This window comes from Desmodus rotundus, chromosome 6 (genome assembly GCF_022682495.2).
Source record: "Desmodus rotundus isolate HL8 chromosome 6, HLdesRot8A.1, whole genome shotgun sequence".
NCBI lineage: Eukaryota > Metazoa > Chordata > Mammalia > Chiroptera > Phyllostomidae > Desmodus > Desmodus rotundus.
Genome location: NC_071392.1, coordinates 15,119,188 through 15,132,553, shown reverse-complemented (window position 1 = coordinate 15,132,553; position 13,366 = coordinate 15,119,188). Strand labels below are relative to the sequence as shown.

The 13,366-nt window shown below is 34.0% G+C and overlaps 1 protein-coding gene across 4 annotated transcripts in view; it reads right to left on the bottom strand.

Annotated features, from left to right (window-relative positions):
• Positions 1-13,366, bottom strand: part of HYCC1 (hyccin PI4KA lipid kinase complex subunit 1) — a 109,429-nt gene that overhangs the window by 71,439 nt on the left and 24,624 nt on the right. For all 4 annotated transcript variants that reach the window (XM_053926353.2, XM_045197333.3, XM_024563041.4 and 1 more), the window contains exons 3-7: positions 10,673-10,774; positions 5,997-6,176; positions 5,089-5,169; positions 4,421-4,536; positions 3,944-4,039 (exon numbers count right to left, since the gene is read on the bottom strand). In XM_053926353.2, coding sequence (XP_053782328.1) covers positions 3,944-4,039; positions 4,421-4,536; positions 5,089-5,169; positions 5,997-6,176; positions 10,673-10,774 — 575 coding nt within the window. The remainder of the gene's footprint in view (positions 1-3,943; positions 4,040-4,420; positions 4,537-5,088; positions 5,170-5,996; positions 6,177-10,672; positions 10,775-13,366) is intronic.

Here is a 13,366-nt window from a genome sequence, read left to right as displayed (position 1 = left end):
TTCCTGAGCAAATTATACTGGGGGAAAAAATGTATAAAGTTAGAGGGATGTTAATATACATTAAGTGAACCAGATTCTCAAGAGTTGATTCACTAATTTTGACCAATTTAGTTATTAACAATTTTTGGTCACTATAAAACCTATTACATGGAACTCAAAATAGTCTGAAATGTCTAATGTTAAAAACCATTAAGAGATATAAAACATAAGCAAATAGTTAACAAATTCTTTGAATGCCTAAACATGACAACAAAGGTAGAATCCTAAAGAAAAATCAGTAGATTTTTATCAAAAATTTTTAAAGAAACTATTTTTAAAATATTGAAATGTAAAGAAGTATTTGTCCTTATACTTCCTGGCCTCCAGAAATGTGAAAAATAAATGCTTGTTGTTTTTTTAAAAAAGGTATTTATTATAGAGAAGAATATTTAAGGAGTACTAAAGGAGTGCTTATTATAATGAATAGGAATCCACCTAAAGTCCAAAAAGGGGACCAATTATTAATCAGTCAGACAATACTATGAAACAATTAAACATGACATTTTGAAAGTCTATTTAAATAACAGGAAAAAATACTGTACAGATGCAGCCTAATCTGATTTTATAATTAACAAATAGGTGAATGGCATGTGTCACTGTAAGGAGATCATACACAAAGTCAGAGTTACCTCTGAGCTGTGGTTTATAAGTGTACTTTCTTCTTCATATTTATATTTATTTTCTAAATTGTTCTATGATCAATATGCATTGCTTTTAAAATAAAGAATAAGTTCCTATTTTTATTAAAATGGAAAAATAGCTGCTTTCTCATAATATGTTATGGTTGATATAATACAACCATCACTTACTACAGTACTACTCAATAAATTATGATTATTTACCCCTGCCTGCATGCAATACTAACTGGAACTTAATATTTCCCTGTACTCAAGGAATCTAAGCCTTGGCTTAAACATGCCCAAGTATACCACAGATCATTTTTAAAATATCCCCCTGAGAATATCATTAATTCAAAGCTACTTTAAGACTAAATATAAATTTATTTGATAGTGAGAGGATCTGAAAACTCTTTAGAACCAAGATTAAAAGGGAGCAGGGATACTTATGGACTGAAAGCTTCTAGCCAAAGGCATGTTGAAGCCCTAATCCCCCAACATGGTAATATTTGGAGATGGGGCCCTTGGGAGTAACTAGGTTTAAATGAAGTCATTTAACGTGGGGCCGCCACAATGGGATCAGTGCCCTTGGAAGAAGAGGAAGAGAGAGCAGAGGTCCAGCTCTGCCGTGTGAAGGCACAGTGAGAAGGCAGTAGCCTCCAAGCCAGGAAGATGGCCTTCACCAGGGATGGAGCCTGCGGGCACCTTGACTGTGGATCTACTAGACCCAGCAACTGTCAGAAATTAAATGTCTATCCACTCAAGGCACTTTAAGTCACTCAGTCTACAGTATTTTATTATGGCAGCCTGAGAAAGCCAAGAAGCTGAGAAAAATTAGCTATTCATGAAATACAACCAACTCAACTGGTGTTTGCTATTACAAAAACTTATATCCAAACTCTTACTCTTATTACCTAAAGAAGCAAACTTAGAACCATTTTATTTTCTTACACCTTACACCTTCGTGAGGGGGATGGTAGTAAATAACAGGACTAATACATGAAAGAGAATTTTTCAATTTATGTATTCATTCTGTAAATACTTATCAAAAATTTATATTGTGTCAGACACTAGGGATACAGATGAAAGGTGTAGCACCTGCAGGGACTCACAATTTAATCATGGAGACAATAGTACACAAATATTTGCAATGAACAAGTTACAGAGGTAACAACAGGAGTGGAAAGCTCTAGTGGAAGAAGTAGAAGGTCAGAGAAGGCTTCCCAGAAAGATATTCCTTTAAACTCCTTAAAGAAAAGGGTATGAAATACCATGACATCGAGGAGACAGGGGAAGTTTGAGTAGGATAGAATGCTAAGACACTAGCAAAGAGCAGAGAAGCTAGCTAGGGGGTCAGATCACAGAGTATCTTATAACCTGCTAGGCTTTTTCATGTAGGAAATGAGAAGCAACTGAAGGTTTTTGTTTTCCTGTTTTAAGCAGGGGAGTGACATGATCAGATTGTTCTTTCGATTATATCGTTTGGGTTATATCAGAAGAGTTCACTGAAACAGGAGAGGGGAGAGTGAAAATGTCCCATGAGAGAGACGAAGTGAGCTGAACTAAAGAAGCAATTGTGGGGAGAAGGAGTAAGGGTGGAATTGGAGTCACATCTAGGAGTAGAATCTGGAGGGTGGGTACTAAAGGAACAATAGGAGTGTACAATTATTCCCACCCTAGTGTGGAGAGTGGTCTGGATGGCGGTGTCATTAAATAAGCTTGAACAAACTAAACATACTGTTTCAGAAGGTTCTAAGTTTCCGATATATGATAGAGAGATGTCTCTACATATCTATATTCGCATTCCCAGGTCCTATCATCTGGGGCACTGCTTCGGAGTAGGAACTGGGTTTTGCAGTCTATTTGAGGTTCTAAAGGTGAAAGCTAGCTGCATGAACTGTTACCTAAGCCAGGGTTTCTGAAGTGCTGGCCCTTATTCTCACTTGAGTCCATACAAAGTTTTACTGGACCATAGTGAAATGAGAAACTAGGAAAGCCAAACATCCCATTTTTCATTTATAAATTATTCTCCTTCCCTTCCACTCTCCCTGCTTTTTGATGTTAATATAGTCTCTGTTTTGTTAAATAATGTTGATGATATGTATTTATAGATAATCACTTGAAAAAATTAAAAGTTGGCAATACTATATAGATACACCACCCACTCTAGCCTTTTTTGAAGTTTTACAGATCTTGTGAAATTCAAAACTCTGGGCACCTGTGACTTTAAAGGACATAAAACAAGAAACATACTAGAATGACTCAGTAAGTAGGAGAGGTGGCACAGTGGCATCATCTTCCAAAGTCTAAGAAATCTAATTACGCTAATCCAAGAATCACCCGAACAACGCTCTACTTCCCTATCCTCTCTAACAAGCCCCTTGCCTTCTCACCTCCCTTCTCATTCTGGTCCTGCAGGTTTTTACCCCATTCAATACCAATTTCTGCTTTTTTGTTTGTTTGTTTTTTCTTGAACCCAAAGTATTGCTTTATGTACCCTCCCTCTTACTAACTTTTCAAAGTTGCATTTTCTAAATAAGTTCCCCAAATCTAAATTATTCTACAAATTCCTTAATTCTCTATTTTCCCTTTGTACTTGAACTACCAAAGGCATTTGATGTTTTTGTGTGTTTTTTTAAAGGTAACATAGTCATCACAGCAAATTTGGAAAAGGACATAAAAATCACACAGGGAAAAATTAAAATAAATTATAAATCCACCAATCAGACATAACTATAGTTGATATTTTGGTCATACTCCGTCAATGCATGAATCACAGCATATATAAGCAATTAGTAAATACCTTTTTAAATCAGAATTTTTAAATGTTTGCATAATATACCTAAGGACTATTATAATTTATTTAACCAACCTATTGGCTCAATTTTTTTAAACAAGGAAAGTTGGAACACCAGTATCTCTTACTTATTTCTTGGCACCAAATTAGAGCACAACAAAAATAAATAATCTTTTTTAAAAAGCAAACCAAACAGAATTCAACCACGTGCTAAAAACTGAAAGGTCATAACAGTTCCATCCTTTTAATTATACAGTATGATCTTTTTCTGATTAAATATTCCATTGAGATGCTATTCAACTTTACCCTCTTCATTGTGTTTTCTTGTGACTATAATTAATAAAGAACTTTCTATGTGTTGACTAGGCTGAACTTCAGATTAACTTATTTAATGTTTTAAACAAATGATTAAACAAAACAAAAACAACATATATAACAAACTAGCAATCCTAGATTCATTTATTTCAATATTAAAAACATTTTAATTTACCTTGAAGAAATTTGACACAATGATTGAAGAGAAACACTGGGCATATAAGTTAAGGCAGCATTGTAACACAACAAAAGGAATGTCAACACTTCAAACCTAAAGATAAACCAAAAGAATATTTACAAGTCTATAGAATTCTATGTCAAACATAATTAAATTAAGCAGGCATTGGGAAGAAATATTATGTTACAGGACAAACCTGTACAAAATAATCACAATAATAACAGTACAAAAACTAAAAGGAAAAAGAAGACTTTCCAAGTAGAGTCATATGAATATTATCTTAAAAATATGATGTTTCCAATGACATCTAAAGCAAAGTTTAAGTGACCAATCAGGAAGATGTATTTTTTTAAATAAAATGACTCAAAATTTTTAAAAATTGTTATACGCAACTCATTAAACATTATTTATAAATCTACCAAAATAACTGTCTAATCAGTGTGGCAGTACGCTGCTTACGTCCCCAGCACGTACCTGTTCTGTGCGGTCAGCATCTCCCGTTGGGGGTGAGGCCCACTGTACACGACCTTTGATAAGCCATGCTGGGAAAGCGCACTCTCAGTCAGAGCCATGGAGCCAATGCTGGAAGGCTAAAGAAAAGACACTTGAATAAGTAAGAAAAAGAAAATTCTGTTGGAAACGTGATATTTCGAATATGTATCTAAGAATGATTGCCATGAACATCATATATCTTAAAAATATTCAGAACTACTAAATTTTCTGCTCAAAGATTTAATAAATAATTAACAACCAAACTATTGTACAAATAGAAATAATCATTCAACTTAAAAAATTCTACCATGGAAATACATAACTGCTAGAAAAAAAAATACTGTTCTTATTCATCAGACGGAGAGAAAAAAATATTTCAAAATGAAGACTTTGAACAGATCACTTACAATCAGATTTTAGTTATAAGTTAAATGATTTTGATTTCTCATTTCAAATTTGGTAACAGCAAATACTTTATCTGGTGTCTTATACTTAAAGTATAAATTGTATAAAAAGTATAAAATATAAAAAGTATACTTAAAGTATAAATATAAATTGATCAAAAATGTTTGCCTCGATAACCAGACTCTAATTTATAGCAGCTTCAAATCTTAGAAACAATAAACGTACTTTGATAAAATGTCACTTACTTCATGATATACAGATGGTTTGGATAAAGATGGAATCGTAAAACTCAATACTTTGCTATGTCCCTGTTTGTCCACTATTTCCTAAAAAAAGTAAAAGAAGGTATATTAAAATATATAGTTTTTACACATAAATTTACAAGCTAAATTTAAATTGTTATTCTAAAAAATAACCTGAAAAATTTAAAAATAACTAAAATCTTAAATTATGATAACCTATCATCAATTATTCAGAAACACCTGCAGTTAACCTTCCTGTTTTAAAATATAAGTAACATACAATTTTAAGGATGACTGAAATACAGATGTAGTGTCTTAATAATCATTAATTTTTCTCATGTAGGAAGTTACATTTTTGAATCAACACATTTAAGAAAAAGCCCTTAATTTTTTTCCATTTTGAAAAAAGAAGAAATGTAAGTATCTAGAATATCATACTTACTAATATAAAAACACTGTTAGTAATTCACACTATATGTTATGTTATGTCAATGGTGTGAATTCTGGAGATAGTCCAGATTTCATAGAATTATTAGTGGTAGATGTTAGACTAAATCTTTTCTCCTAAACTTTTTATGAAGGTCACATACAATTTATAGACAACAGATTTTAAGTTTTAAAAAATTTTAAATTCAACAATATTTCCAGATACTTCTATAAAAAATTGGTCTGATTTTCAGTCCTCAGGCAATCCCTAAAGGTTTATTTACATAATTACATGTATACCTGTATAGCCCTCAACCTCCATAAAGTTATTTTTGGAAGAATGAGCTGAGTCATCTGATGTACACAAAACAAATACTAGCTTTACAAAAATGAAAAGTAGTTGCTGTTAAGTATTTGCTTTTGCTGAAAAGGTTATGTATTTGCTCTTGCCAAAAAACATTTTGTTAACCACGTTAAATACAAACCAAATTATAAACCCCTAGAAGAAGAGCTTCGATGCATCCGCTGCTATGCACATTTCTGCTGGCTGAGACCGAAAGGTAGCACCATATCAGTTCTGGAAGAAACTGCAGTGTAAACCGAAGTAACTGCTCCTCTCCACTGCGATAGAATTCAAAGAGCTGGTGACAGACAGGTTCTAGCAACTGGAAGAAGAATGAAATGTTAATTCAAGGGTTGGATTGGATTTGAATGATGCTGACATATAAAATATTAAAGTTTTTCCCTGACTGGTAATTACTGAAATATATAAATGTGCTTCCATTTTTTGGAAGCAAAACTACTCATTGCTAAGCTACTTAGTAAAACTTTGAACCCTAGTAGAAGGCCAAAGCAAAACTAGTATATATGGAAACACTTTATAAACTTTAAAATATTTTACAACTCTAAGGTAGTATTGTTATTAAAATCATATCTTTTTAACTTCTTAAAATACCTAGGTTGTAAGGAGCTTCTTCCTGATTAAAAAATGCCAGTATATAAAAAAGTGGCTGCAGGGTTGGAGAAATTGAAATGGGAATCCTAGCTAGTTACTGTCACCTCCTATGTTTACAACTAGGCAGCATCTGACAATGGCTGGTGCGGGAAGTAGCTAAATAATTATACAGCCTCTAGATCTAGATCTCTATTGTAACGACAGTTCATTGCTACTGGATAATCTAAACATTGCTGTCATTTTGTTTTAAATATGATTTGAAGGTTATCTATAACCTTCCCTCTCCCACCACACCCTCAGCATTACCCAGTTAATAGGGCGATTTTTATAGTAGACATTTTACAATGAGACAGTCAAGATAAGATACCCTTATAGGTAAGTGTTATCTAAGAGCACATGCAGTGATCACACTGCATATGTAAAGTCATAAGTAAACATGTCAAGAGATTCAGAGTATTCATTTTTTGAACCATCAGGCAATATTTTAAGTCAACTTACTAAACAGACTTTCTAATAATAATTGTAATGAACAGAACTAATTTATAGTAGATGTTTTGATTTCAAATAAGTTAAATATATAAAGTATTAACTATATAAGGTATAGGAAACTTAGTTCCACTTCAATAAACATCAGATAAGTGAAATTAGTGTTTCCTATTGAAAAGTCACCTAACTTTTCACAGTTAAGAAATATTTTCTCCATTCTCAAAACGGTCATTACAAGGCAACAGCTGTCCACTGTGGCATGGCAAAGGTAACAGGAATCTGGAGGGCCGGAGGCATGGGGATTCGCAGACAGGAGAACACTTCTCAGGATAGGATTTTAAAGAATGGGGTTGGGGTGGTAGGAAGAAAGAAAGACTGCAAGGGGAATGTTTAGCTCTCAGGTGGAGTTCTAAAAATTTCCTTATGGACCAGTGACAATAATCTTGTATTGTGGTGTGACATCCCTCATGGTGGAAAACTGGGACAACTGTAATAGCACAGAAAATATGTTTAAAAATAAGAAAATAAAATACATCTGCATTCTAAAACAGCTAAATCACAAATAACTCTTATGACAATCCCTTCATGAGACGTCTGTATCCTATAGAGATTTCTAATAGTAACAGAAATGTGACTTTCAAATGTCTTTAAATGACTAATGCACAATAAAAGACGGGAAAGAGTTAAGTTTAGGTAAATTTACACACACAAAACTTGCTATTTTTTGCTTTTTGCGCTGAACACCTACTAGGTAGGAAAAAGATATAGAAACATTGGAAGGACATTATTGTTCAGGTGCCAGCAGCCATTGAACTGACCCTCTATTCATTCTGGACTCCCCATGCCGAGAACACCAAAGAGACTTTATGTGGCTCTTTCAAAAAACAGACCTGAGCATTCTTAGCCTCTAACCATCTTTCCATCTTAAAGTTTTAGTCAGTTAAAAGCACTAGTCAAGAAAGCTGCATTGTATAACACCATAAACTGCCTCTGTATAGCTTCTTGAACACACCACACATACCACCTCTCTCAGTGCCTTCGCGCTTTCTATTCCCTCTCCTGCAAAGCTCTTGCCACCAGTTTTATTTTCTGCCTCTAGTGCATTCAGACTTTGATTGAACCATCACCTCCTCAGTCCCTACTCCACTTCATTTACCTTCATAGTTCTATCACTAACTGACATTGTATTATGCATTTACATATTGGTTTAACGTATCTTGCCTACCAGAATGTAAGTTCTAATCAACAGATCAAGAATTTAATCTATTTTGTTCACTACTATATTTCTAAGTGATTTCTCACATATTATATGGATTCAACAAATATTTATTAAATGAATTAACTGTATAATGAAAACATACTACCAATAAAAACCAAGTACCAAATTTGCCAGACTTCAAATAACACCAGAACTAATGTCTCAAATTTTGAAAATGCCTAAAGACAATATTATCGACTCTTGAGGAATATCTCCAAATTAAGTCACAAAATATTCTAAATGCCAAAAAGAAGGCAAATTTATTGATTTGAGAGAAACACCAATTTTTATTGTTTCACTTTATTCTAAATTACATGCAAAACCTTCTAAATCAGTGCTTCTGAGTACGTGGCCCATTGACTGAATACCATCAACAAATGGTACCAGTCTCCAACAATATAAATACAGAAACCGAAAGGAAGAATTTAGAAACTTTTATAGCAACTGGATATTGCTACAATATCCAAGTGGCTGATTAGCAGACTTACTGAACAGGGTATAGGTCAGTTAGGGGTCATCAAATTTGTGCACCTCCCACGTGATATGAGCTGCATGTCTGTCACTGAAAACTGGTCCTTCACCACAGTGTGAGAAATGGTGCTAGGAGCCATCAGAGCTGCATTCACTATTAATCTGAATAAAATAAAGGCTACAAACCAAACTAGCCTATCAGAAACTTACCTTACAAACTCTATCCAAAGTAGCCTGGTTAAAACATACTTTATCAGAGGAATAATCTTTAGAGGAATAGCTTTCTAAAATATTAAGCACAAAATGATAAACAAGACTTGTTTAATAAAGCACATAATCATACTTACTCTATTTGGTGAAATAATTTTCAACTAAACTTGAAAAACTTCTTCCCAAACACATTAAAAACTAAAACCCTTCAAGGAAACATCTTACAAATACTATACAAATTAAGAAGCTTGGGGGAAGAGGGAAGGACAGCAAAATATGGTTATTCTATTCAGTTATTCCAGTTAACATTTTTGGCTTATCCCTAATCTTCCTTTCAGAACCTAAAATTCATGATGCACTTTATAGCACACTCAGCAGAAGCTGGGTTATTCCAGAGCCCCTCCATAAAAGGTGAACTACTCAAATAACCAAAGACTCTAGTGTTGATAGTTTTATCCCAAAGACACACTAGGTTTGTAGAGGAGTGGACTCCAGAATAGAAGTTATTTTACCACTGAATAATACAATTAGTGCTGTTAGAGCCTATCATGTCTTCTACCAAAATCAAGTACCAAAGAATCACATACCTCATATTCCTCCCCACCACCTCCCCTCTACTCCACCTCTTTCCATTCCAACTGACACTGCCCCAGCTCAGGTTCTCAACAGCTGCCTCCTAGGCTATTGTCATGGCTTCCTAGTCTCTGGTTTTCAATTTTTCCATTCTCCAAATCTATCCTCCACAGTCGCCTTCCTACAAGAATAATATAATCAAGTCATCCCTTAGTGCAAAAAAAAAAAGCCTGAACTGCTTATGACAGATTTCACGATCCACCATGGTTAAAAACTAAACCTACCTTTCCAGCTTCAGTTCCTATAAGTCTTATCCTCTCTTGCTAACTATTCATTAGCTTATCTGCTATTTTCCCCAAACACCATGCCTTTTTATTTCCTATGCTATTTCTAATCCTTTTTTATTTCCACTATGAATGGTGGGGTTTATAACCACCAGAATGATGACTGTCACCTTCAAACTAAATTTGCTATCTAAAAAAAGAAAAGGAGATGGAGACAAGAGAAAAGAAGGAAAGACTGGGAAAGAATGGCACCAGCCAGTGATTGCCATTCTTCAAATGCCTTACATTTTTTCAGGCCTCCCTAAACTATCCCTACAGCTTAGAAGATCCTTTTATCTGGCACACCTGGCAAATTCAAGCATATGTATCTAGATTCAGTTAAGAATTTTCCTGAAACTGTGCTTACTTATGTTCTACTCCTTTTCTTTTTAAGATAAAGACTATGTGTTACTCATCTTTGATTTTCTATTGCTTAGCACTGCAGCTGTCTCACAGTGGACACAGAAATTGTTGTTGAAGGAATAAATGAATGTAGTGACCCTGACTTTTCTAGGCTAGCTCCAGTAAGAGAGAAAGAGGGAGAAGGGGAGAGGGAGAGGGAGAGAGAACATGTTCAGGGATGGCTTTTGGAATATGGTAAAATTCTATTTCTTAGCCTGGGGGAGGGTACATTACAGTTCACTTTATTACAGGTTTTTTTTTTCACTCTGCCACTTTTGAACAAAAAGTATTCTTCTGTTATTCCCTTCACCCCATTTCTCAAAGGTAATCAGCTAAACACTTCATAATATATACTACGGTTCTTTAAACGCATAACTTTTCTTACTTTTATATATGTTATATTTCACAATAAAAATTTAAAAATCAATCAACTGGACTAGTACAATCAATAGTACTAGTACAATAAATTATAAGACTACTTACCTCACTCTGTGGCTCCTGGATAACTTTATAAAGAGATGAAACTAAAGAACTCTTATCTTTCAAATTTGTTGCATAATTTGGTAAAGATGTTTCTGGTAGTGTCTAAACAAATAAAAAATATGTTTTATTTTTATGAAATGTCCAGAATAGGCAAATCCATAGGCAGAAAGTAGTCCAGTTGTTGCCAGAGATCAGACGATGGGAGAAGTAGGAGTGACTAACAGGTATGGAGTTTCTTTTGGGGATGATAGAAATGTTCTAGAATAAAGATGCGGGTGTTAGTTGCACAACATCATGAATATACTAAAAACCACTGTATTTTCACCTTAAGACAGTAAATTTTATGTGAATTATATCTCAAAAAAGAATTGCAAAAAGAAAACAATATATATTTAATCCTCTGATCGTCAACAGGAACATAAATTAACATCAACACTTCATCTTCAGCAACAGTGTAGGGATAGAAATGAGAATGCAACCCAAATGTAAAGCCAGGGATGTATTTTCTGTTGCATTATAAAAGTTACAAATCTCATTAGCCATACTGATCCTACTTTTTAATAAACATTGTATTAATGAATATTGTCGTATAAGTATCTAATAATGTTTCAAACATGAAAGCCATAGATCATTATCAAAGCAACTCTCCGGAGTTACATATTGTGACAGGTAAATCAGGTAAGGCTGTTCTCCTTTATAGTATTGGGAGGAAATTTTGGACTTCTCAGGACTGCAGAACATGGTAGTCACACTACCAACCAACTACTTTTCCTAATGTCATTTAAAATATAGACAACCAATAAGTTTGCCAGCACTACCCATTCAGAAGGGACAGCATGACAAGAGAGGAATGAGAAAAGATAAAACTCCAGGAGTAAGTCAGATGGTTTCAGGTAAAAGTAGTAGGGAAATCTGAAAAGCAAGAACAAAAACAGAACACTTCATTATAACAAGTGATGAGGAACCTGTCCTGCTAGATGATACCCCTTCTTTAGCAACATGTGTCCATCTCCCAAGTCGTTATTCTTTCTCACGCACATGCACTCAATCCACAGATGTTAGTCCTGCAGTAGACATAATGTCTCAAGATACTGCTAAGTCATTCCAAGATACACTACTTCTTACATGTCCTGTATCCTAGTATTTCATGATTTAAAGTGGGTATGGTTAGTGTGTGCCTATACACACACAGAAAAATTAAACACCATAAATTCTTTTAATAAGAATATTTGATTAATTTTTACTTTACTGTGAGCTCCTTGAGGACGAGAACTCTTACTGTCTCTCCATCCACAGCACTCAGCACAAAGCCTTATATTCAAACTTTCGCTGAAGGAATTTATTATAGATGAACAGAATAAAAAATAAATATTGTCACTGTTTAGACCAGCAGAGTCCTTAAAAATAGGTCACATTTCACCTTAGGATATATAAGTGGATAGATTCTTTTTTTTTTTTTAACTTAATAAGATAGTTTGCTCAGCAGAGTGTAAGTAAATGTGAGCTATCTGGGAACCTTCCCCCACTCTTGAGGCAGGGTGGGGAGTTTTGCCACAACCGTTTATATAAAGACGAGATTAGGGCATTGTTCAATATTTCAAAAGCGTGTAACAAAAGATCTCTAGGCAACATTTTATTTCCGTCATTTGATCAAAAGTAACCTAACACTGAGGAGTTTATATAAAAGGGAATAATAGTCACATAAATAGATTTCTAATACCCTGTATGGAAATTAACCTGAATTATATATGCAAAATACATTATTATATATGTATACATATGTGTGTCTAACTATAAAATTTAAAACTAAGTGAATTGAAATATAAATCTTTTAAAGTCTCTTTCAAAATTGAAAATAAAGATTATTATAATATTATTCATACTATTTAGGCTAAAAATGAAAGATTCATTAAAAATGCAAACTATTACAATTTTTAGCTTACATACCAATTAACCTTCATGAGGTAACTGGTTTCTGTGAAACAGCCAAAGACAAAAGGACAGCCCTGTTTGGAAAAGACAAGCTCTAGAAAACACCCTGGATCTAGGCTATTACTGCTGAATGACAAGATAGGTCTCCTAAAATTTAGTGTGGTGAACTATTACATTATATCACAATTCTGTTATTATTTCATTTTGTGAATGTGGGAGAAATTAATTTTGTTCATGGAAAAGGAGAAAATATAATTGTTGTGTTTATGAACAGTGCTTTGAAAAACTTAAGATCTAAAAGAGCCTAATGAGCCCTGGCTGGTGTGGCTCAGTTGATTGGGCATCTCCCACAAACCAAAAAGTCGCCAGTTCAATTCCCAGTCAGGGCACATGACTAAGTGCAGGTTTGGTCCCCACAACTAATCGATATTTCTCTCTCACACTGATGTCCCTATCCCTCTCCTCTTCCTCCCTTCCCCTCTCTCTAAAAATAAATAAATAAGCTCTTCTAAAAAATAAAATAAAATATCCTAATAATTGAAATACTGTTACAGCAAACCTTTAAATTTTTCTGCATTATATCAGTTCAAAGGTTCTACCCTTCTTAAATACCAGCTAAACGTTTTCACTTTTCAGAAAGCAGAACTGGAGACATAAAAGGAAAAAAAGTAATAATGGGAAACTATGTTGGAAAATTAATCTTGGCAAAATTTAAAGACAGATGCTTCATACTAAAGTATGACAGATGGTTTTTTTAAAAAT